The sequence below is a fragment of the Myotis lucifugus genome, unplaced genomic scaffold (assembly GCF_000147115.1).
Source record: "Myotis lucifugus unplaced genomic scaffold, Myoluc2.0 scaffold_721, whole genome shotgun sequence".
Classification (NCBI taxonomy): domain Eukaryota; kingdom Metazoa; phylum Chordata; class Mammalia; order Chiroptera; family Vespertilionidae; genus Myotis; species Myotis lucifugus.
This window is the reverse complement of record NW_005871769.1, coordinates 191,938-217,198: the sequence shown is the minus strand read 5'-3', so window position 1 is coordinate 217,198 and position 25,261 is coordinate 191,938. Positions and strand designations below refer to the sequence as shown.

The 25,261-nt window shown below is 59.3% G+C and overlaps 1 protein-coding gene and 1 pseudogene across 1 annotated transcript; one reads left to right on the top strand and one right to left on the bottom strand.

Moving 5' to 3' along the window:
- Positions 1-3,213: 3,213 nt before the first annotated feature.
- Positions 3,214-8,121, bottom strand: RNF112 (ring finger protein 112). The gene is given in 15 exon segments (XM_014447844.2): positions 3,214-3,376; positions 3,378-3,610; positions 3,717-3,791; positions 3,904-3,957; positions 4,029-4,192; positions 4,367-4,481; positions 4,594-4,668; positions 4,748-4,804; positions 5,069-5,119; positions 5,485-5,589; positions 5,733-5,858; positions 5,932-6,147; positions 6,606-6,840; positions 7,595-7,635; positions 7,804-8,121. Coding segments are annotated over 15 exon segments (1,764 nt in total). The 5' UTR covers positions 7,858-8,121.
- Positions 8,122-21,542: 13,421 nt separating this feature from the next.
- LOC102439833 overlaps positions 21,543-25,261 on the top strand; it is an 11,060-nt pseudogene continuing 7,341 nt past the window's right edge.

Sequence of the window (25,261 nt, the reverse complement as noted above, 5' to 3'; positions counted from 1 at the left end):
CACTGATAACAACTGGGGCCGTTTTGCCGCCAACATCGCTGGTAACAGTAGCTGATGAGAGCCGCTTCCCGGCTCATCGGTGGCCACGTCCCCACCTGGTGGAAGCACGGATCCCACTCAGGGGGCTCCACCCTCATGGCCTAGTCACCCCAAAGGCTGCACCACCTGATTGCATCACAGTGAGGACTGATTCCAACACGAGTCTGAGGAAATCAAACATTCAGTCCAAGCAGGGCTGTGTCCCTTTGTGCTGTGGTACTGCCGTCTTCAACAGGAGGGAGCCCTCAGAAGCAGGAACTGGAAGTAAGTCGCCAGCTCTCTAACCCAGAAACGTGTCACACAAGAATCTTAAATATCTTGGAGTGACCTTCAACAGGTCATAGAGGAGCAACCAGCGACGTCAGCTTGCGGCTGACCCCTTGGACAGCGTCACCTGAACTCTTGTGAATTAATGTTGGAAGCCAGAGGTTCCCCCTGACTGGGCTGGGACCGAGAGGCTGGGAGACTGTGGGAGAGGGCTCACTTGAGCAAGGAATTCGGCACCAGAAAACTTGGGTTCAAGTCCTGGCTTCTCTTGGACTAGTTGTTTCAACTGGTCACATCATTCCTCTGAGCGTCTGTAAAAATAAGCACTCTAGCCCTGGCCGGCGTGGCTCAGTTGGTTGAGCACCGTCCCATGTACTAAGAGGTTGCCAGCTCGATTCCCATTAAGGCACATGCTTGGGTTGTGGGCTCCATCCCTAGTAGGGGCGTGCAGGGGGCAGCCCTCTAAAATCAATAAAAACATATTTTAAAAAATAAGTACATGCTGCATGAGACGGTTTTGAGGCTGAGGAGAGATGATGTTTGGGAAAATGCTTTGAGAGCTATAAGGCACAGCCCTGGCCAGTGTGGCCCAGTGGTAGGGCATCGGGCCTGCACACCAAAGGCTCTCAGGTTTGATTGCAGATCAAGGGCACATACTTGGGTTGCAGGTTCGTCCCCGGCCCCTGTCAGGGCATGTGCGGGAGTCAACCAATCGATGTGTCTCTCTCACATAGATGTTTCTCTCTGTGTGTGTCTCTCCCTCCCTCCCTACATCCCTCTCTCTGAAAACCAATGACAAATAGCCTGGGGTGAGGATTAAGAAGAGAGCTATCAGGCACAAGACAAACAGCACTTAATACGATTCCTCTTGCCTCTGCAGAGCGCGACCCCCTGTGACCCCGTGTCCCCTTCCGAAGAGCAGGGAGTAGCCGCTGCAGTTCCTTCCAGCGCCACTGGGTGGACTCTAGCTAAGCACAACCCCTGCCTGGGTGGCTCCTCTCAAAGCCACCCACACCCCCAAGTCCTAACCCTGCGCCCCAGGTCTGGGAGATTTTGTAGCTCCGTGCCCGCCAGGTGGAGGGACCGAAGAGATGCTCTCAGGAAGCCTTTCTCAGCAAATTCCTCACAAAGTGTGGGCCCGCCCCTCGGGCTCCGTCCTCAGCTCCCCCTCCGCCCTTCGTCTTCACCCACCTGTGCTCCACCCTGGCTGTGAGGTTTCTCCGCTCGCTATTTGCCCCCATCTCACTAACTGCAGCCTCTACCGCTGAGCCACGCGCTCCTGGCACGTCCTCCACCTCTGTCCCTGGACACTGCCTCTTAGAGCCGGACTGGGGGGGGGGGGCAAGAATCCCCCAAGAGGAGCATCTCAGTGTCAGCACAGCCGAGGCCGCGTCTGTGAGGAGCACTGGCTGGGGACCAGGCGTTCGGGGCCCCTGCTTTGCTGTCACCAGTTGAGGGGCCTTAGCCTAGACTTCTCTCTGCGTTTGCATCTGTGGAAGGCGGGGTCCGGACACCACGGCCACTGCGGCGATGCTGAGCTGGCGGCCTGGGTCAGGGGGAGACGCCCCGTGAACCCTCAGCCGCCTGGCCCCACAGAAGTGGCCTGGCTCCCCCTCTCTCCACTCCAGCAAGGACTTCCCTCTAGACCTCCACTCTCCTCCTGCCAGGCCCATGTGAAGCAGCAGGGACCCAGGAAGCAAGACTCAAGTCCGAGTGGACAAGCCTTTGGCCTGAGCCCTCCTACAATCCCGCGCCTGCCCCCCCCCCCACTCCCCACAGCCCCGTGGGGGCCTCGGACACGCAGCTCCCAGATCCCTTGAATTTCATGCGTCCCCTTCCCGTCCATGAGTCCCCATAACGGAGCGCTTGGTTCACCTCCTCCTGCCCCGAATCCTCTGGGGGCTGAAAAGAACTGTTCCAATAACTGACTGGGAAGCGAGCCTTCAAGCACACATTTTATTTTTCGTACAATGTGCCCATCAACTTTTTAAGTTCAATAGCTTGGCAGTCTTCCATGTAGGGCCTCCTGGCCCCCTGGGAGGCCCTGGGCCCTCAGGCTCCCTGTGGGCTGCACCCAGGCCTCCTGCTGACGTGGAGCAGAGGGTCTGCCCACAGGCTGGTGGGGGCACAGGATAGAGCGTGCTCCCTCGCTGAAGCTCGAGGACTTTCGCAGATGCTCCCGGGGCCGTCTGTCCAGCGCGGATGCAATTGCAGGGGTTTCATCTTTGGCAGCTAGCCCAGCGCCAGGATGGCATCCCACACAAAGCACAGGCACGCTGCACCTGACCAGCGTGACAAAGGGCACAGCCCGAGGCCCCGCTCAAGGCCCGCTGCAGACTCCCCGAGGTTCAGGAGCAGGGACGCCCCCTGCTGGGCAGCTTGGGAGCAGTCCCAGGGACAGCTTTCTCACCTCCAGGGGTCAGGCCACTTTAGTGCTCCCCAATACTGATCACCAAGGTCGCTGAACCCAGGGCTGCCCCCATCTGAAAGGACAGGCCCTCTCCCCCCGGGAGGTCCAGCTCGCTCAGCCTTCCTGCATCCGCCAGGGATAAGCCAGGGCGGGGAGGGTGGAGCAAACAACTGCTGGGGACACGTGGTCAGGTTTATTTGGGTCAATGGCCAGTTGGCAATCGCCTGCAGCCAAAAACAGGCCCTACATCCTACTTACCACCCCACCACTGCTCCTGCCCCTGGGCCCCTCCCCGGGTTCCCCCTGGATTCTTCAGCTCAGCCAGCCACCCAGACCTGGGCATTCACTAGGGCAGCGTGGACATGGGGGTCCTCAGAACCCCCCTTCCTTCCCTCCCACCTCGCATCCCTCCCTCCTTTTCCTGTCTCCTGGGGCTGTTACTCTCCCCGGAGCAGCGGCTCTCGGTCCCTTCCTGCAGCTCTGCTCCTCTCCTCTTCTCATGCAGCCAAGGTGGCAGCCAGCCCAGCGCCCACGCCACCCCAACACGGCGGCCCTGTGGCCCCACGCAGCTCCAGCGGCCACATCCTAGCTCGCGGCCAGTGCGCTGCGGCCATGCCTGCGCCCACCACGCCCCCCGCCAGGCCCATGAGCCCGGCCCCACGGCCCCGCCACGGCAGCCAGGTGGCCGCAGAAGCGCATGGTGTAGGTGTCCATGAAGGCCCTGGCCTGGGCCTGCAGCTCAGCCTCCAGGGCCTCCAGGGCCTGCGCTCTGCCCTGGCACCGCAAGGCCGCTCCGTGGCGAGCCAGGATGGCATCTTTCTGGGCAGCGAGGAGGCTCCTCATCGTGTCTGGCAGGACCCGGAGCGCAGAGAATATGCGCTTGGTGGCCACGTCCTATGCCGGGCGGAGAAAGAGGGCGCCCTGACCAGGAGACTCGAGAGCCGCTCCCCCACGGCCCCGCCTCGCTGGACACCTGTGCCCCGCACAGGCCGGGCCCCACCTGCTGCCGCACGTACTCCTTAAACTCCTTCTTGGCAGCTTCCACCATCCTCAGGTCGTGCAGCTGGGCGGCCATCTGTCCACAGGAAAGCCCAGGCTGCCTCTCCTTCCTCCCGGGCCGGGTGCACCAGCTCCCCCCCGCCCCGCCCCTGTCCCCCGTCCCCCTGGGTCCCTGGGGAGCTCTGTACCTCATCCGGAGAGGCGAAGCCGGGCCCTGGCCTCCCCATCCAGCCCGAGAGGTTCTGTGGAAACATCGCGAGGGATCAGGGAGGGAGGGGCGGGCGCGCTCTGGGTCTTTGGAGAGGTGTCGCACCTTGATTTCCTGAGCAAGCTGCTGCCCTGTGAGCAGGCGTCCATCCCCCCTGGCCACTGGGTGTCCCTCACTCCAGTCCCCCTGGCAGCGGCTCTTGGCATGCTGCGGGGCGGCACTCAGCACGTCTGCAATGTAGGCCCGCAGCGGGCAGGCTTCCTCCGGGCCTGAGAAGAGACTCGCTGAGGACGACTGCGGGGGACCTGCTGGGGGGGGGGGCGGGGGGCGGGGCCCTCCTGGGGGAGGGGGTCCGAGGCTGGGAGACACCAGCACGTGGGAGGAGGGTCCGGTCACTAGAGGAGGGCAAGCAAGCTGGGGGCCTTTGCTGCTGCGACACTTACTGCCCGGGCTCCCGTGGTCTCTGCCGGCCCATGGTCGCCGCAGAGCAGGCAGCAGGCAGTAGCGGGCTCGCCTCCCTCGCAGCAGCGCGCGAACCCTGGGGTATTTGCCAGGCTTCTGAGAGACGCAGGAGGAGATCTCTGAGCTGGGGCCCAGCCCCCCTCCTCGCTGACCTACAGGACCCTCGCCTCTGCCTGCCACCCCCGCAGCCTGCCCTCCGCACACTCACCCGGAGGGCGTCCCCCTCGGGCCCCCGCCCTGCCTGGTTGGGGTGGAATGAGTCACGAACTAGGAGATCCAGGTGCTGGAAGAGAAGGGCTCCTGACACCAGCAGCCAGCGGGTGTCTGGGTCTGAGTGACGAGTCCAGAAACGGGCATCTCACCTGGATGGGCACCATCCCATAATGCCTGCCCATCACCTCAGCCACGTGGACAAACATCTAGAGGCAATGAGGGTCACAGCTGGGCCACTCCAGGGCGGCCGCCTGCCCCGCCCCCCCCACGGGGCCCACAGGACGATGCACACTCCCAGCCTCCCTCCCACCAGGTGTCTCGGGCTTCATCCTCTGCCTCGAACCCACCAAACCTGCAGGTCAGGGGATGCTGGGTCGGAACTGGGAGGCACCTGATTCCGGCTGGTCCAGCCCGCTAGCCTTATGGTCAGGCAGGGACGGGTGGCACCCCAACCCCAGATGACTCCTCACCTCCAGGTATTCGAGGTCTGTGTCCGTCAGCTCCTGGGAAGTGTTGAGGATCTGGAACAAGGAGAACAAAGGGAAGAGGGTCTGCGAGGGCAGAGACACTGGGAAGACCCAGTGAGGAGGGCGCTCACAGTCCGGCTGTGGGTCTCGGGACCTGGGAGAGCCAGCCCAGGGTCTGCACAGCCTGCGGGACGAAGGCAGGCGGGATGATCCTGAACTTCAACTGCCCCCCAGCGACTTCAACCTCCTTCAGAACAAGCGATGCTCCCACCTTCACCAACTGGGGGCATCCTTCCCTGGCAGGGACAGCCCCAGAATCTGCCGGGCCCCGGACACAAAAGCCTGCGAGACCGAGTGACCGTCCGGCTCTGAGGGCCAGACCCAGCGAGGCGCCCCGGGGCCAGGAGGCAGCGCCTCACCTGGTAGGAGCTCAGCATCATGATGAGGGCACACAGCTTGGTCCTTGTCTCTCGGCTCAGCTCAGGGCTCATGGCGTCCCCGGTGTCCACCAGAAACACAGCCACCTGTGCAGGGCGGGGCAGACTGCGGGCCGAGCCTGCTCCTCGGCCGCCCCAGCTCTCCTCCGTCCTCCTCCCCTTGGCCCATCTCCGCTCCTCCTTCCCCTGCCCTCCCTGCCCAACCTTGACCTCCTGGGCCCTTCCCTCACCTCCCGCCCCTCCTTCCCCAGCAGGAAGGGGTGGCTCCACATCCGCACGCCCTGGTCAAGGCTGTCGGCGCCCCATCTGCACCCCGGCAGGGCGCCCCCTCCGCTCGGCCAGCCCTCGCCCGCCTCCTGCGGGGAAGGGGAGGGCATCAGGGTGAGTCCAGCCCGCTCCCCCCCAGCCGCCCAGCCCCGCGGAGCCCACCCGCGCCAGGCCCGGCAGCCCCCGGAGCAGGCCATCGAGGAGCAGGGTCTTCCCAGAGCGCGGCGCCCCCAGCACGGCGAGGAGGCAGACGGGGGTGTCCCGGGCCAGCGGGTGCTTCAGGCAGCGGTTGACGGCCCCCATCCTCAGCCGCGGGCCTCCAGCGGCGCCGACCCGCACCAGCAGCAGCGGCTCCGGCTCCGCCCGCACACAGCTCTCCTGCCCAAGGAGGGGGGTCCTTCAGCACCCGCGTGCGGGAGGGGGCCCCCAGCTGGTGCGTCCAACCCGGCCCATTTTCACCCGGCACCCCAGAACACACAGCACCCCAGGACACCCTGCACACCAGGACAGGTGGCACTCCAGGACACCCGGCACCCTAAAACACCTGGCACCCCAGGACACCCGGCACCCCAGGACAGGCGGCACCCCAGGACACCTGGCACCCCAGGATAGGCGGCACCCCAGGACACCCGGCGCCCCAGGATAGGCGGCACCCCAGGACACCCGGCACCCCAGGACAGGCGGCACCCCAGGACATCTGGCACCCCAGGACACCCGGCGCCCCAGGACAGGCAGCACCCCAGGACACCCGGCACCCTAGGACAGGTGGCACCCCAGGACAGGCCGAAGCCACCCCTCTCGGACCCGCCCACCCCACCAGGGGGCCTGGTCCCGACCTGCACGGTGGGCGGCGGCCTCCGCAGCAGGCGCCCCATCCTCTCCTCCAGGCCCCGGAGGCCCTTCCGCGGGCAGCCCCTGCGGCGCTGGGAGCACCGGCTGTGGGCGTCGGGGCCGCGGTCCCTCGGGGGCTCATGGCGCCTCTCTGGGCAGAGGGTGCAGGTGGGCGGCTCCCGAGGTGCCCCGGGCCGGGACCCCAGGCCCCGCTCCAGCCTGGGGGACGGTGCGTGGGACCTGGGGGCGGTGGGCAGACGGGTCATTTGAGAGCAGCATGTGGGGCAGGGACTCAGGGTCAGAACCGGGGCAGCAGAGAGCTGCCTGGAGGGTGAAACCTTGGCTCTCAGACCAAGTGCCGCCTGGGCAAGGCTCCCTCCATCCGGCCTCCCTCAGTGCCCAGCAGGCGGGCAGTGCCAGCCACTGAGCTGATGCCACTGAGCTGATGCGATGGTGCGCCAGGCACTGCGCCTGCACCCCACTAGTGCCTGCACCCCACCAACACCTGCACCCCACCCAGCACCTACACCCCACCAGCGCCTGCACCCCTCCCAGTGCCTGCACCCCACCAACACCTGCACCCCACCAGCGCCTGCACCCCCTCCCAGCACCTACACCCCACCAGCGCCTGCACCCCACCAGCACCTGGCACAAATGCTTGTGAATACCTCACCCACAGCCCCCTGCTGCCAGGGCTCCCTGGGGGAATTAGGGCCGCCTAAGGAGTGATCCCTTCTGCAGCCTCTAAACACCCCGGAGGTGGGATCCAAGGGTGGGGCCCCTGGTGGTGGGGCAGAGGCCTGGTTCTTAGACGCTCCCACGCTCCCCTTCTGAGCTCCAATCGGCCTCCCTGCAGCACCCGCCATTTCCGGCGCCACCTCCTCTCCAGATCTGGGCAGATCCAACCTGGAGCTCCCTCCCCGGACAGCGCAGCCCGTGTTCCCGCCCGGCCGCCCGGAGGCCTCACCCACATCCAGCAGGCCCCGCCGCTTACCAACTGTTGCTGCTGTTTCCCATGAAGCTCTGGTTCCTCTCCTTGGAGAGAATTTGGCAGGGAAATAACAAAAACGTTATTTAGAAAAGAATCCAGACCCCTGTCTCAGTCCTGGGTTTTCATGGCCTCTCCCTCGCCCTCTGCGCTCCGCCCCATCCAGGGAGCCCCTTCCCCCCCCATTCTCTCCCACATCTTAGGAGAAGACTTGCCTGTTTGCCAAACCGGTGACAAAGGGAAATGACTGAGAAGGCGGACCTGGGCATGGGAGGCTGGGAGTGGGGATGGGTCCGGAGGCCGAGGGCGAGGGCGGAGGCCCAGAGACCTTGAGCAGCGGAGGATGGAAGGGCTGGTGCCTGTGCAGGTGGAGGGTGTGGGGATGGTCTCCCCAGGAGCCGGCTGCCAGAGCTGAAGAATAGATGGAAGAGGAGGCTGCCTCTGGACTCGCCCCGGGGGAGGAGGCAGGGCTGCCTGAACAAGCCCGGAGGAGGGAGGGACCGGCCGGCTCCGAGTCCCTGGCAGAGGCTGGGATGCTGGGATGTGGCAGGCAAAGTGGTGAGTCACCATGGAGACGGGAAAGACAAGGGCAGGAGGGGGAGGGTGCATGCTCCATTTTCCCGTCAGACTGCACTTGAAACACACTCCAAGCTGTGACTTCCCCAGAAGACTGCACGGACGGTCACACCCCCAGGCAGCAGCCCTGGTCACTCTGGCTGCCGCGTGCACAACAGGTTAGAAGGACAGGGCGGGAGGGAGGCCCAGCTACCCAGCAGAGCCCCCATCCCAGGCCTGGGCAACCGAAGGGCTCAGTGTGAGGCACAGGGAGAGGGGGCAGCGGCGAGGGGAGAGCACCCTGCCGAGAGCCCGTGCCCCTGGAGGAAGGCCTGGCCTGCTGCTGGGCTCCGAGGAGAGCCCCGGCCCAGGGACACCGGCGGTGGCGGTCAGGCAGGGATGGCCCCACCGTATCCTCCGGCCACAGGCCCGTGAGCGCTCCTAGCCTCGGGGATGGCTGCAACCTGATGGGAAAATGAGTCTAAACTGCGAAAGAAAACGTCAGGATCGAGTAGTGCCGCTTAACTCAGTGTCTGCTGCCGCCATCATGTCCTCCGGTGACGGTGACCACGGCCGCACTGTCTTCTGGGAAGTCAAATTCCAGTCACGAGTGCCACTGAGCCAACAGCTATTTGAACACCTACTAAGTGCCAAGCACTGAACTAGGTTCTGGAACAGTGGTTCTCAACCTTCCTAACGCCGCGACCCTTTAAAACAGTTCCTCATGTTGTGGTGACCCCCAATTTCACTGTTACAAATTGAACATAATTAAAGCATAGTGATTAATCACAAAAACAATATGTAATTATATATGTGTTTTCCGATGGCCTTAGGCGACCCCTGTGAAAGGGTCGTGACCCACAGGTTGAGAACCGCTGTTCTGGAATGTCAGGGTGACCAAAACAGGGAATGGTGGCTGTTCCTACACAATAATAAGCAATTGGTTCTTGCCAAATTCAACACTGTAAAGACTACTTAAATCCTCTTTTACAAATTCATGGTAAAAAAGGTCAGTTCCGTGTGGGCTGTGGGCAGCTCCTTCTGTGTTCACTCTGACGTGGAGGAAGCTCTCCCCAGGTCAACGGCCGGGCCCATGGCAGGTTCCTGCCTGGTAGGCAAGCCCTGCCCAGAGGCGGCCACGGCTGGCGTCACCGGGGCTGGCGTCACCGGCACGGGCCTCGCTGTCGGAAGGAAAGGAAGCGCCTTGCTCTCGACCGGGGTGAGGGCTCCATGCAGGCGCTCCACGGGCCCTGACCCACCCCAGGGCTCATGGGGAAGGAAAGGCCACCCGAGCCAGGCCCCGCCCTGCAAGGCAGACAGGCCCGGGGCGCTGGGGCTGAGGGGGGTGGTCCTGGGTTCAGGAGCTTGAGCTGTGGGGCTGGAGTGAACTCAGTCATTATTTCATCCCTGTGTCCACTCGTCCACCCAGCAGCCATCGGGCTCCCCCCACCCCCCGGGGGACCAGGCTCGTGGGGCCCAGCCCGGCCGCCGACCTGCGCTCCAGCTGCAGCTGCTGGGCCAGAAGGAGGTGACGGGTGAAGTCACTTTAGGAAAAACCGGCTTCGGAGCCCAAAATCCAGCCTCTCAGACTGGACCCTGCTGGCGGAGGCTTCGGAGTCCCCGGCACAGGACACACGCCTCACCTGCTCACGGCCTTCCCTGTAACACACACACCTACACGCGGAAATGCTCCCACTCCCCACACGGCACACGCCCTCACTACTCTGTCCTCCCTATACCCCCAACACTCACGCACTGAGTTCACACAAGGGCACTTAGACTCACAACTGTACCTCCACGCACACTCATCTGCTCACTAATTAACACTCTCAGACACACACACTGCTTGTGCACCGAGGCCCTCACACTCGCGCACACTTACACATGAGCTCACACTTACTCCCATATGCAAACGCAGGTCCCACACTCCTGCTCACGGTGCCGTTCCAAGCGTGCACATGAACTCACCCTCATCAGCACAGCCCACGAGGGAGGCGCCGTGTTCCAGGTGAGGAAACCGAGGCGAGAGCGGCGAAATCACTGTCCCAGGTCACACGGCTGTGAATGGCAGAGCTGGAAGCCACGCCCGGCACCCACCAGGCTTTTAATCACTACCCTCCATGGTTTTCTCGGGCGGCAGATCAGGCCCCTGTGCTGACAGCGAGGAGTCTGTGGTCTTTCTGCGGCTCAGCCACGTGGCTGGAAGCGGGAAGAAGACCCACCAGCCAGTCTATGCAGAAGCAGCCAACCGAGTTTGGGATGGTCCTGAGCCCAGCTTCCCGGTGGCCTTGGGCAAAGCGGCCTCCGTCTCCTGCGTGTGAGTGGAGGGGCTCAAAGGACCAGAAACCCTTCTGTCGGAGAGTCCGGCTCCTCTCCCACCTCCCGGCCTGGGAGCTGCTGCTGGGGCGGGAGGCTGGCCCTGCACAGCGTGGGGAGCGCTGCCATCAGTGCCTCTCCCTCGTGCTCCTGGGAGGCACCTGGAGGCCTCTGCAGCCAGGCGCAGGCCACACGGGGGGCGGGGGGGGGAGGGGGCAGTCACACAGCCTCTGGCCCTGCTGCGGCTCTCCAGCCCAGTGTCCTCTCCCAGGAGGACCCGCTGTCATCTGCCCACCTCCACCCAGCTGCCCAGGGGCACTCCCTGCTGGGTGCGTGCCTGGGACAAGGGAGGGAAACAAGCCCGACTTGGGACCCTGGGGCTGAGCCAGCAGCACTGTTAGCCCCACCCCAGCCTGAGCCCCCAGCTACCTCACCAGGCCCGTCCACCGTGCGCTCCCCAATGCCCCGCTCTCTCTGGCTATGGCCAAGGCGAGGCGGCCGCTCCTTGCTCCCTTTCCCTCCAGAGCTTCCTTCTCCTCCACAGTCTCTGCAGCGGTGCAAGTGCTTCTCAGACTGAGGCCTGTGAAGGTCTCCAGGGCAGTCGGCGGGGTTTCCCAGGAGGGCCCCTGCTCCCTGGGCAGGATGTGCCTATGCTGACTCCACCCAAGGCGGCCCTATGCCTGCCAGGTGAGTCCACCAGCCACTGTCCATCCTTTCACCGATCACTATTCACATGGCTGTCCATCCAGTCATCTATTTCTATACGTACCCATCCATATTACAAACTTTTAAATTGATTTTCAGAGAGGGAGAAGGGGGCGGGGGGAGAGGCATCAATGTGACAGAGATACAGTGATCAGTCTTACATGCACCCTGACTGGGGATCGAACCCACAACCTAGGTATGTGCCCTGGCCAGGAATCAAACCTACAACCTTCTGGTGCACGGGATGACGCTCCAACCAATGGAGCCACGCGGGCCAGGGCCCTAGGGCAAATCTGTATTGAGCAGTGCCCGCCAGGCATCACGCCTGCCCGGGTTCCTCAGCCTGGCGAGGTGGTCAGACAGGTCCCGGTGAGAGCGCTCTGAGCAGGGCAGTGAGCGGTAGGTGGAAGGACCGGCGGCACCTCACCGGGTCTGGGCACCTGCGCAGGGACTCTCCACAGAGCAGTGCCCAAGCTCAGCCTGAAAAATGGGTGAGTTGGTCGGTGAAGGCTGGGGGTGAGGAAACATTTCTAGCGGGAAGACCCGCACCTGCGCAGACCCAGAGGTACCAGACACGGAGCCCAGCTTGTGAAGGGACGGCAAGCGCCAGGGCCCAGGCCTGCAGGGCACCATCGCAGGCTCCGCCCCTCAGGCCCCTGCAGGCTCAGGAAGAGGCCCCGGAGTGCCGTCAGGTGCGGTGAGCTGGAGGGTGGCGCTGTGGTATCCCCAACTGCCTGGTGCACATCCATCATGGCTGCCCCTCGCCCTGGCCCCTCACCCTGGCCCCGGGTGCAGCAGGATGTTCCCCAGGCCCACAGGCCCCCGGCCATCCCTGCTCTCCCCCCGGCCTGGCCACAGGGCATCCGCACCAGGACCCCTGTGCACGCCGCTAAGACGCCTGCGCAGCTGGGCCTGGGGGTCAGGCCTCTTTGGGGTGAAGCAGAGACCACGGAGCTGGAGGGCACGCTGCTCCCCGGGAGCCTCCACACTCGGCCGGCATCCGTTAGTTTTGGATGAAGATCCAGATAAGGCCGTGCGTGGTCTGGAATTCCCTCCCAGCCCATCTGCCCCTTCTCACGGGGCCCGGCCCTGAGTCAGCCCCTTCCAAGCTGCAGCCAGAAGCCCAAGCCCTGACGAGCTGGAGAGGCCGCTGTCTGCTCAGCTGCCCGAGAATGAGGCACATGCCCCACCCGCGGACAGGATGGCTACAAGTGGTGTCTATCTTGCCCTCTGTGCTCAGAGCGGTAGGGCACTGGGCAGAGGGACACCGAGGCCAGGCCCTGACCTCTTCGCTGGCGGAAGTTGTCCAGACGCTGGAGAGCCCGGCCCACGTGTGCTGCTCCTGACCCTGACCTGACCCTGATGTCTGCTCCAGCTGGGCGGCTGGAGCAAGGCTGAGCTCCTCACCTCCACATGCGCCCCCCATCAATCCAATCCCAGGCTTCCTGAAAGATTTCTAAGGAGGACATGAACCAACATTTGCTTAGCAATTCAGGGGTCACAGTGCCATTCCACTGAGCTGCCCAGTGATGCTCACAACAGGTGACTCAGCTCCGTTGTTAACAGGGAAATGGAACCGAGCTGGGAGAGCTGAGACCTCCCGCGGCACCAGCGCCAGACAGAGGCTGTGTGGCACCCTCACCGGCCCTGTGCGCTTGTGAGTCCCCGTAGCCCAGCGTCGCCAGCGCGCCCACCGCCACACCTGGCCCCTGCACGCCCCCTGGAGGCCCTCACAGCCTCACCCAGGCCCAGTCGGCTCAGACTCCCTACAGGGAACGTGCCCCTCCCCAGGTGTCCCTCGTGCTCAGGAAAGGCCTCCTGTGTGCGGAGCCTGGGCCTGGACGCAGGGGCTACAGGTAACAGAGGGAGGCCCCGCCCCCCGCCCCCCGCCCCCCGCAGCTGCCCTCGGCAGGGCAGGGCCGGCGCTGAGCAGTCCAAGGACCGTGGACCTGGGAAAGCCCTCACCCAGCCTTGCGGGGGGTGAGAATGAACCCCGGGAACAGTAGGGGAAGGAGAGGCATTCCGGGCGCAGGGAACAGCATGCGCGAAGGCCGGCGTGGGGTGGGGCTGGAGTGAGAGCAGAGGCAGGGCCAGGGCCGAGGGGGTCAGGGAGCACCCACCGGGCGGGTTCGATCTCCGGCTTGACCTCCATGACGCTGGAACCGTGAGCAGTGTAAGCAGGAGGCGTGTGGCCAGAGTGTGTCCCTGATCATGACAGACAGCGCTTCCCGGGCGCCTGAGTGTCAAACAGCCCTGAGCCAGCCCTCGGGGCAGAGGTCTGGGGGGGCTCAGGCGCTTTTCTGTCAGGAGCATGCTGTCCCATGTCCCCGTCTGACACCTGAGTGGGTGTGAGGGGGAGCCCCCCACGCAGCCACTCCCACAGGGCCGCCCCATCAGCTGCAAGCGTGAGAGGGAGGCTCGCAGCCCCCACCAGCTCTCGTTTACTCTGCAGCCTTGAGGTTCTCTATTAGCCATGTGGCCCAAAACAGAAGTTTTTAGTTAAAGGGGAAGTTGTAAAGCTTCCTAAATGTCCAGTTATAAATGAACGAGTAGGGTCTCTAGCAGCTGCCACTGCTGGCCAGAGCCTTCCTTCATTCTGCACTGCCCCCTGGTGGTCAGCACACATCATAGCGAGCAATTGAACTCCCGAGGGGACACTTTGCATATTAGGCTTTTATATATATAGACTAGTGGCCTGGTGCACGAAATTCATGCACATTAAAGGGGGATTAATTAGAGGAAATATTTTAATATTGCTATTTGCCCTTTCTCTATAATAGAAGTGTCAGAGATGAAAGAAAATTAGTAAAATATATATGAAAATCTTCCTCCTGTCAGAGTCTGGGGTGCTCCACGGGACCCAGAGTCAAGTCCCCACCCACCCACGTGTGCCTCAAAAAGACCCGGCTGGCCCCACCCCCATTGGGCTAGATCCAGACCCGGCCGGTTTCACCCTTGTCAAGCCCCGCCGGGCGGGGTCACAGCCTCAGGTCCTCTGGCCTGGCACCAGGTGGGGGGCGTGGCCTGAGGTCCCCCATCAAGCCCCGCCAGGTGGGGGACGCGGCCTGAGATTCCCCCATCAAGCCCCACTAGGCGGGGGGCATGGCCTGAGGTCCCCTGGCCCAGCACCGGGGTGGAGGGCACTGCCTGAGGTCCTCCATCCCAGGCCGGGGGGTGCACCTTGAGGTCCCCCGTCAAGCCCCACCTTGAAGTCCCCTGTCAAGCCCTGCTGGGTTGGGGGTGCAGCCTCAGGTCCCCTGGCCTAGTGCCGGGGCGGGGGGCATGTCCTGAGGTGCCCAGACTGGCACCAGGGCGGGGGGAGCGGCCTGAGGTCCCCTGTCAAGCCCCAGGAGGATGGGGGGGTTGGGTGGGGCGCAGCCTCAGGTCCCTGCTGATTGCTTGTTAAGGCTCGTTACGGGAACTCAGCCTCCACTGTAGGTGCAACCATCTTGTGTTATGGAACTCCCCCCCCCCCCACCCGCCTCTGCTGTGGGCACCGCCATCTTTGTGGCGGAATGATGGTCAATTTGCATATTCCCTCTTTATTATATAAGATAGTGGGTGAGTGATTAATAACTAGGCGATGTACACTCAGGGCTACCAGGCAGCATGTTGCTGGTCTCCGGGCACCTCCAGGCCCGCCCCGCAGGATGAGCCCATTCCCGATGAGAGGTCTCACATACGACACGGTGTGGCACCCGGGCCCGCCAGGGCTCCTTCAGCCACGGCGCCCTCAGAGGCCGTCCCTGGCAGAGCCACCGTGCTGGCGGTGGGCAGGGAAGGCCCATGGGGAGCAGGTGGCCGGGAGGGCACGGCGGGCGAGCGGAGGGTGGGGTCAGCACATGGGCAGTCCCGCCCGCAGTCAGAGGTCCTGGCACAGTACTAGTTGAAGTCATGCCAAACAAGCTTATAGAAGCCGGGCACCTTTTAAACATCTACAGTGGATGCTTTGGACAGCGAAGACGTCACCTGGCCATGAGTGAGGTCTGATGGAGGCCCTGGCGGGCGGCCTGCGCAGGGCACCACCCACTGGGTGGCCGAAACAGCCTTTCTCACCGCTTCGGAGCTGGAGTTGGAGAGCAGGTGCCGGAGGGTTCATCTGCCCAGAGGCCTCTCCTGGGCTTCCAGACCCGCTTCTCGTCCTCACTTCGTCTGCCCTCTGTGACTTCTGTGTCCCAATCTCTTCTGCTCACAGTCACTGGGTTAGGGCCACCCACCTGACCTCCTGTCACCTTAATCACCTTCTTAAAGCTCTATCTCCAAATGCGGCCACAGTGAGACGCTGGGGGTGGGACTGCAGCAGGTGGATTTTGATGGAACACAGCTCAGCCCAGAACGGCGCAGTGACCACATGCGTGTGACCACGGTGAGAGAGGAGCTCAGAGGCGGCGGGGCCAGGAAGGCCCTGCCTTCAGGCGCAGGGAACTAGAAACAACGGGAACCAGAGGGCAGAACTTTCCGCAGCCCGTTTGGGCCCTCGCTCGGCAGCTGGTTCAGTAGATCAGAGGGGAGGGGAGCTGGGGACCAGTCTGTGGGCGTGGGAGGAGGGGCAGGAGGCACCTAGGACTGGAGCCACCTCGCTAACCCTCACAACACCCTGAGGTGGGAATTAACCCCCCACCCATTTTCCAGGTGAGGAAAATGAGACTTGGAGAGCTTAAATCACTTCCCCAATGCTCACACCAGTTTGGGGGGGGTGTGTTTTTATCCTCACCTCATGATATGTTTATTGATTTTAGAGAGCTAGGAAGGGGGAAGAAAGAAAAAGACATACACAGGGGGCTGAACCTGCAGCCTAATCTGTGCCCTGAATCAAACAGTCAAGCTTTCAGGACGATGCTCCAACCCACTGAGCTGCCCGGCCAGGGCCACGCCGTGTCTTACACGGACGCTCCAACAGCTACACGTCCGGCCGCGGAAGCCCGGCAGCCACTTGCTGAGTGTAATGGAAAACCAGAGAAGCCGCGCGTGAAACATGGAGGAAGCGGCTGCAGAGGCAGGCCAAGGGGAAGGTCCTGCTGGCGGCACCGCAGGAGGGGCCAGCAGGAGAGGAGGAGGGCGAGGCCAGCGGTGGCACGAGGACCACAGCGTCCTTCTGGAGGTTCGCACCGGCTGGCGGGCCCCTGGCTGGCGAGCCCCTGGCTGTTGGCACCAGCCCTCCCTCATGCTTCGTCTCCCCCCCAAACCAGCATTGAGACTTGTCTGCAGACCCTCCCCTGCTCTGTGCCACCCTCTTTCAGACTCCCATGCTGCCCACCAGGCCTGGAGCACCCAGGGGGTCAGCCAGGAAGCGGAGCGCCGGGCCAGCTGGGGCCGAGCACACTCCGTGCGCCGACTCTGCCCAACGGAGCCCAGGCCCCCCACCAGGGCCCTCTGAAGTGAGAGGCAGAGACTCACAGCTGGACACAGGCGGGCAGCCAAATGGAGCCCGCCGGCCGCCATAAGGCTGTCCTCAGCGGTGGGGGCACCAGACCCCTGCACAAGGCTGTCCTCAGCTGTGGGGGCACCAGACCCCTGCATAAGGCTGTCCTCAGCCTGGACCAGGCCAGCAGCTGCAGGGCACCGGGCAGCACCCTCAGACCCCGTCCCGCCAGGTCCCCGGCCGAGTCGCTCTGCTCACTGACAGAAGCCCATGCCACTCCTCCCACTGTGCCCACGTCTCCCCAACTCCTGTTGTGGCTCTCAGCCTCCCCCCAAAGCCTGACCTCCTTTTCTTTGTCAAATAAAAGCCAAGAGATTCCTACAGAAGCAGGATCTCAGGGAGCACATGAGGACAGATGCCCAACAGATAACGCCACTTATGCCACTGAAATGATGATCCCGTGTTTACTGGGCTCCTAGCACTCGCTGCCCTGGGCGCAGCAGCTCCTCCAAAGGGGGGCACGCCCCATTTCACAGAGGGGAACAGTACCCAGGGACTCACAGCCATGCCCATCTTCCCTCTAGTCTCCCTCCCTCCGCTCCCTCTCCCTCTGTCACACACACACACACACACACACACACACTGTTTCTCCTTCCTCCCTCAAACCCCTGGCCAATGGCTTTCCCCTCCCCGCCCCATAACCCGGGGCGGGGCAGAGCGCAGCGGCCTTGTCGCCCTCAGTCCAGCATGTTTGCTGATGAAATGCATGTGGAACCACTGACGCGAGGTCAGGGAACAGGAGAGCACAGCTGCCCCCAGAGGTCAGAAAAGAGGTTGCAAAGCTGGAGTTGGCTTCTGCTTTCTGACAGCGAGTCTGTGCGGGGAGAGCAGGAGACCCCGGATCCGGTGGTCCAGGCGGCCCGTGCCTAACGGATGCTCCAGGGCCAACAGGGAGGGGAAAGCAGGCCGTGGGCTGGGAGCAGCCACCTGGCACAGGTGCCACCCAACCTGCAGGCCGCCTGGCACAGACCACAGGCTGGAGACCCTAAGACTCCCCCCTCCCCTGCTTCTCACCGACCCGCCCTCCCCCTGCACCGGCCCAGGGTTTACAGAATGAACATCACGGAAGCCCCTCCCGGACAGGGAGCCCGCAGGCTGCCAGAACAGCCGCCCGGGGCTGGCGGTGTGCACGCAGGTGAGGACTGAGTGCGCTGCTCTGTGTGGAAACGCGTCCAAGGGCCTTCCACCTGAGGGAACACGGTTAGTGCTTCTCCCTGCTCCTGTGCAAAGACGCCTAACGCCTGGACAGCAGATACAACACGGGGAAGCGCTGGGGGCTGGAGAGGTGAAGGCTGACGGCTGGGGACATCCGTGCAACGACGGGAGGAGCCCGGTTTGGCTTTTGCCTCACTGCCCCAGGCCCAGAACTGACGTGCTGGCGCCTGGAAATGCCAATGAGCACAAACAAAAAGCCCCGCCGCCCCCCTTCACACACACACATACACACACACACACATACACACACACCCACACACACACACACACACACACACACACACCCCCACACACGCTCCCAAGCCTGCTCTCTCTAGCCAAGAAGCCAGGAAAGGGAAAATCTGGCAAGACAGAAAACTCCTGGACAATAAATACTCTACTGCGGCCAGACCCCTCAGAGGAGCCGCCCGCCCCCACCAGGCCCAGACCTCCCCCCTCCCCCAGGTTGTATCAGAGGAGGCCAAGTAGGAGGGCCCTGACTTTCCTCCCAGCCAGTAACAAGCTCTACCCCCACCCCAAAGTGTTAGTGGAGGTCCCTGGGGAGCCAAAGCCCTGAGCCCCTGGATGCGGGCAAGGCAGGAGGAGGACCTGCACGCTCCCTTCCCGGGCACAGGACGCAGCACCCTGCCCTCCCAAGGGCGTCAGGAGAAGCCAGCGAAGACACGTTTAAGCAGAGTCAGTGTCTCCTCACATCATTCAAAACTGCCCAGCTTTCGTTTGAGAAATCACTCATCACACTAGGAACTGGGAAGATCTCGCCCTGAATGAGAAAACAGTGACTGGGTGCCAGCACCGGGGACAGAGATGTTAGAACGTCTGACAGTGTAGCGCGGCCGTGGTGAATGCTCCAAACAGCAACTACGAACACACTTGAGACAAATGAAAACAGAGAAAGTCTCAGCAAAACAATGAAAGCTTTGCAGAGGCACCAGATGGAACGTTTAGAACTGAAAACACAGTCACTGAAATAACATGGTTAGTGGATGGGCTCAGAACGGAGGGACAGGCAATGTCAGCAAATTGGAAGATAAAACAATGGAAATACCCACATGACAACAGGGAGGAAAAGGATTGGGGGGGGGGGGACTCAGGACTGTGGGGCCGTAACAAAGGGTCCTAGAAGGAGCGGAAAGGAGGGTCGGGCAGAAAAAGACTCAAAGAAATACTGGCTGAAAACGCCCCAAACCCGACCAGAGACATGAACCCCCAGACGAATGGAGATGAGCAAACCACAGACAGGCAAACCCAAAAAGTTCAAGGCAAGAGGCATCGTAATTAGACTTTGAAAACTAAAGATAATGTATTTAAAGCAGCCAGAGAAAAACGACACGTTATCTACGGGGAAAACATCTCAAACGACAGCAAATTTCTCTTCAGAAACCACGGCGGCCAGAACCAAGTGGCACAACGTTTTCCAGGGAGAAGATCTCCAGGATCACATGCTTTCCTTCGAGAATCTCACCAAACTTCTAACGAAGGATCAACATGAATTCTATACAATTTCTCCCAGAAAAATGGAAGGAAGAGGAAACACTTCCCAGTTTTATTTACAAACCTGGTACTGCCTTTACCAAAACAAAAATAATTCTAAAAAGTAAATACCCAAACCAGTATGCCTCATCAGTAGATGCAAAGTCCTTAACAAAATACCAGCACATAGAATCCAGCAAAGTAAGAAAAAGAATTGTACACCGTGACAAAGTGGATATAAAACCAGGAAAGACTGAAAGGTAGAGAGAAGATAAATTAGACTTAATAATCCAAGGGTGAAAAACTGGTCCAGTGTTTGAAAATCAATCAGTGCAATCCGTCCTACGAACAGACTCAAGAAAAAAAGCACATAATCAATATCAGTTGGAGCAGAAAAACTTTTAAAAATTCAATATCCATTAATGATTTAAAAAAAAAAACACCTCTTAGAAGAATAGGGAAGCTTCTTCTGCTTGACAAAGAGCATCTACAGCCGACATTACACTTACAGTGAAAGACGGGCTCCCCCGAGGGCTGGGCACGGTGTCTGCCCTCACTGCTCGTGCTCGGCAGAGCACTGTTAGTCCTAACCAGGCAATAAGGCAAGAAAAGGAAATAAAAGGCAGACAGGAAAGGATGAAATAAATCTGTCTCGAATTGCAGATGACATGACTGTCAATGTAGAGAATCCCAAGGGATCCACAAAAAAACACCTAAAAACTCCTAGAAGGAATAAGTGGTTTGGCAAGGTCCGTGGATGCAAGAAGCATGTACAAAAATCAATTCTAGTTCTATATACTAGCAATGAACACATGGACACTGAAATTAAAATACAATACTTTTATAATATTTGAGTATTTACAACACTAAAACAATACTTTTTTGGCATTTATTTTGTATTTTGTAGCTATTTTGTAATTATTTGTAATCTAACAAGCCACAGGCAGGATTTGTATGCTGAAAATTACACAACTCCAATAAAAGAACCAAAGATCTAAATAAATGGAGAGACAGACCATGTTCATGAATTAGAAGATTCAAGATAGTAAAGATGTTGATCAATTCTCCCCAAACTGATATGCAGATTTAATGCAATTTCTATCAAAATCCCAATAAGATATTTTTGTACATATATCAAGATTATTCTAAAATTTATATGGAAAGGCAGGGAGACTAGAATAGTGACATTTTTTAAAAAAAAGAAAAAGAAACTAGTTTATCCAACTTGAAGACATGATATAGCTACAGTAATCAAGACTGTGTGGTGCTGGCAGAGGGACAGACACATAGGTCAGTGGAACAAATAGAGAGCCCAGCAACAGACCCACATAAATATCCCCACTGACTTGCTTTTTAGCGAGATGGGAGGGGAGAGAGAGAGCTACATTGATCAGTTGGCTCCTGCATGTGCCCTGACCAGGAGCTGAACCTGCCGCCTCTTATGTGCGGATGATGCTCCAAACAACTGAGCCACACTGACCAGGTTTACCCAACTGACTTTGACAAAGATATAAAAATAATTCAGTGTAGGAAAGACAGCCTTTTCAACAAATGATGCTGCAGCAATTGGATATCTATAGCCAAAAATAATAACTTTAACTTAAGCCTCACACTTTTATAAAAATTAACTCAAAATGGATCACCAACTCAAATGTAAAATTATAAAACTTCTAGGGGAAAAAAATAGAAAAACTTTGGGACACAGAACTAGGCAAAAAGTTGTTAGACATGACACCAAAAGCACAATCCACGAAGGAGAAATTGATAAATTAGACAATCGAAATGTAAAATGTTTGCTCTGTGAAAGGCCAACCCTGAAAGAGGATAAAAGGCTAGTCACCGTGTGGGAGAAAATATTTGCAAACCACGTGTCTGACAAAAACTATTACCTAGAACATGTGAAGATCCCTCAAAACCTGGCAGTGAAAAAGCAAACCATCAATTACAACACGGCAAACACACGCACGGACATTTCACTGAAAAGGATGTGCAGGTGGCAAATAAGGACATGAAAAGATCGTCAGCATCATCCGTCACCAGGGAAATGAAAACTCCAAGCTACACAGCCATCGGAAAGGTGAAAATAAAAGTAACGAGGCAGGTCAGCTCCCCCCTCACCGAGGCTCCCCCCTCGCGGGTCGCGTCTCTCAGTTGCTCACCGAGGCTCCTGTCAGCTCCTGTCACGGGCCAGCCCGACTGAGAAGAGGCCGCTCCTCCTGCTGTTCAAGTGCAGAGGCCTGGTCTGCAAAGGGAAGAAAAGCAAAAGACGAAATGGCTAACTTCGCCACCCGCCCTGCCACCGCCGCGACTGCAGTGACATCCCCGCCTGATCAAGGAACTGGCTGAATATGAATATATGGACGGACAAGTAACAATAACGGAGAGAGACCTGCGGGAGGATGGGCTCGGAGGGCCTCCCTTCCACCACTGCCCGCTGGCAGAGTATCCAGGGAGCGCATCACCCGGGAGGACACAGCATTGTGGGTTCTCCACGTACTATTTTACCGGTGACCCATGGATTGGAAACTCTTGCATCTCGAGGACTTCTTCCTAGTGAGTGATTTTAGAGGCTTGGGGATAGGAGCAGAAGTTCTGAAGACTCTAAGGCAGGTTGTGATGAAATGTCGCCGCAGCAGCGCGCACCTCCTGGTAGCAGGATGGAATACACCATCTATCAACTTCTACAAAGAGGTGCTCTGGTCTGTCCAGCGAGGAGGGATGGAGACGCTTCAAGATCCACAGAGTAGCCCTAACCGGTTTGGCTCAGTGGATAGAGCGTCGGCCTGCGGACTGAAGGGTCCCAGGTTCGATTCACGTCAAGGGCATGTACCTTGGTTGTGGGCACATCCCCAGTAGGGGGTGTGCAGGAGGCAGCTGATCGATGTTTCTAACTCTCTATCCCTCTCCCTTCCTCTCTGTAAAAAATCAATATAATATATATTTTTTTAAAAAGATCCACAGATCACTCGCTAAAAATGGCAGCGGAGGCGTGAGGAGTGGGGTGCAGACTACACCTCCCATTGTGTTTTAGAGCAAATCCTCAACTTACCTTCTTTCTCTCGTGTCTGCAGTGAAACAAGAGAAGGAGCACCCATTCCCAAGCTTTATTGCCAGTGGCGTTCGTTGTTGCATGTTTGGAATGTGGTCACTTTAAGATGGCAATGCAGTGTGGAGTCAGATTTACCCTTGAACATCTTTTGAGAACATAACATGGTGGTGTAGTCTTCATGTATATGAAAAACTTCATTCTTGTGAGTCATTTAAATGTGTACAATGTACACACTGGTACTTAGAGCTTCTGTTTTGATTTTTTTAAAATAAACTACCCTTTGATTTCAAAAAAAAAAATAAAATAAAAGTAATAACGATATCAAATGCTGGCAAGGACACGGAGAGACTGGATTGCTCACACATTGATGGGAACAATGTAAAATGGTACAACCACTCTGGGCAACAGTTTGGCAGTTTCTTAAAAAACTAAACATGCAACTACCATACAACCCAGTAGCTGCTCTCCTGGGCATTGTCTCAGAGAAATGAAGAATTAAGTCCACACAAAAGCCTGCACACAGATGTTTACAGCAGCTTCATTCATAACAGCCCCAAACTGGAAGCAACCCAGATGGCCTCCAATAGGCAAATGATTAAACCACGTGGTTCATGAACATCATGGACCAATAACTTACCAATAACAAGGAATGAAATGCTGATACACACAACGATACGGATGAATCTCCAGAGAAGTATGTTGAGTGAAAAAGCCGGTCCCAAAAGGTTATATGTTGTATGATGTCATTTACATGATGTATGATGTCATTTACATGACATTCCTGAAGGACAAAATCATACAGAAGCTGGGTGGGGGCTTGTGGAGGGGCTTGGGCGGGGCTTGGGGAGGGGCTTGGGCGGGGCTTGGGGAAGCGGAAGCGGAAGTAGCTGGAGAAGGCAGCAGGGAAGTGAGCTCAGCTGTCTGCATGCAAGTCCATATCCTGTGATACTGAACTAGAATTTTACAAGACGCCGCCATTGGGGAAAACTGGGCCCAAGATTCATGGATCTCTCTGTATTATTTCTTGCAACTGCATGTGAATCTAACTGGAAAATAAAATAAAACATTTAAAGTGTGTCCCTTCCTGCTTCAAACTCTCCAAGGGTGTTATGGTGCCAGCCTGAACTCTCCACGGCCCACCCACACGTTTTCTCCCTCCCTCCCTGGCAGGGCCCATGAGAGGCTGCCCAGCTTGGGCCACTCTTACCCATCCCCCTGGTCTCTGCTTGGATTCCCCCTCCCCCACGAGGCCTGCCTTGAACCTCCAGTTGGGGGGATCCCCCTCAGGGGACCACACACCAGACTTCACCCTCGGGCACCACTTGTGACCACCGGGCCTGCACGCAGGCTGGCTGTACTGAGTGTGCTGGTGGGACCCCAGGACAAGCCCCTGAAATAGCCAGTGTGTGTTGAGGTGCCCTCTCTGGGGCACCAGATGGTACTCTCGCTGCAGTCGCCCTGGCCGGTGTGGCTCTGGTGGTTGAGCATCGCCCTGTGCACAGAAAGGTCGGGTCAATTTCTGGTCAGGGCACATGCCCAGGTGGCGGGTTTAATCCCCGGTGGGATGCATGTGGGAGGCAACGGATCGATGTTTCTCTTTCACATCGAGGTTCCTCTCTCTCCCCCTCTCCCTTCCTGCATCCGTGCCTGCACAAACATTGGTGGGGAGTGAGGGGAACGTCGCAGGAGACAGAGCCATGAATGTTCACTGTGGCTTTATTCCTAACAAGCAAACTGAAACAACCCAATGCCCACCAGCAGGAGACCGGACGGGGAAATACATTCCGGCTCATCGGCTTCACTCGAAATGCCAGGGCGTGACTGCCCTTTAGCTTGTCAAGATCAGAGGCCACCGGTGAGGGTCCCAGCCCCAAAGGTCATGACCATTCTCCGTGAGAGCCAAGATCACCCTCATCCAGCCAGGGAAGACCTCCGAGGCCACAGGACACTCAGGTGGCAATGCCATGGCTGGGTCAGGGAGACCCGGTGCCTCGGGACCCACAGGTCGCCCAGATGACACACCCCTCTGCACCCTGCCTGGCCACTGTCTGCAAGGCCCTGGGCAGGAGTGCCTGTCCCGTGCTCCCTCCAAGGTCCGGGTGAGGAGGGGCATTAAAGCTGACTTTGGATTTTCTGGCCTGGTCAGTCTCTTCTTTGACTCATGACCAGCTCTCTGGGCAGGAAAAAGCAGAACCAGCTCATGGTTCTACCTCAGGCAGGCGCTTGACATTGAGTCTCGGTGTGACCTGATCAATACAAACATGCGCCGGCCTCAGACTTCCTCGCAGCCCTTCCTTCCGCCGCTTATAACTGCACAGGCCACAGCCCTCCTACGTGGACCAGGCCCCAGAGACTCTGCTCCACTTCTCCCCACTCTCCTGCCGGTCTCCCGCTTTGTCCTCGCTGCTCTAGCCGCCGCACCTGACTCAGTCCCTCGAACATGGGGGCACACTGCCGCTCAGGGCCTTGAGTAAACTGTTCTTTACTCAAAATCCTCACAGCTCCGCCCTCATTTCCTAGGGCCTTCCTCCAGGGTGGGCACGCTGCTGCCAGAGGCTCCGTGGAGCAGGGCCGTGCCCTGTGTCTGTGGGGTGACCGGCAGCTGTGCCCACAGCGGCAGAACTGGAGAATTGTGAGAGACCACACGCTCCCACGGCCTAAAGTCATTCCCATTCGGCTCTTCACAGAACACGCTGGCGGATCCCTGGTCTAATTCCGTCTTCACCTCCGTGGGCCCTCCCCGCCCAAGGGAGATACAATGCCAGTCCCTCCACCGCCACCTGCATGCTGTTTCCCGCCACCACACTCACCCCGCGAGCTGCACGAGCCACCTGTGTCTGGTTCATTGTCTGTTCTCCCACCCAAGTCAGCCCCGGGGCAGGTGACTGCCTCTGCCTCGTTCCTTGTGCATCCCCATTGCCACGGGGGGGGGGGGGGGGGG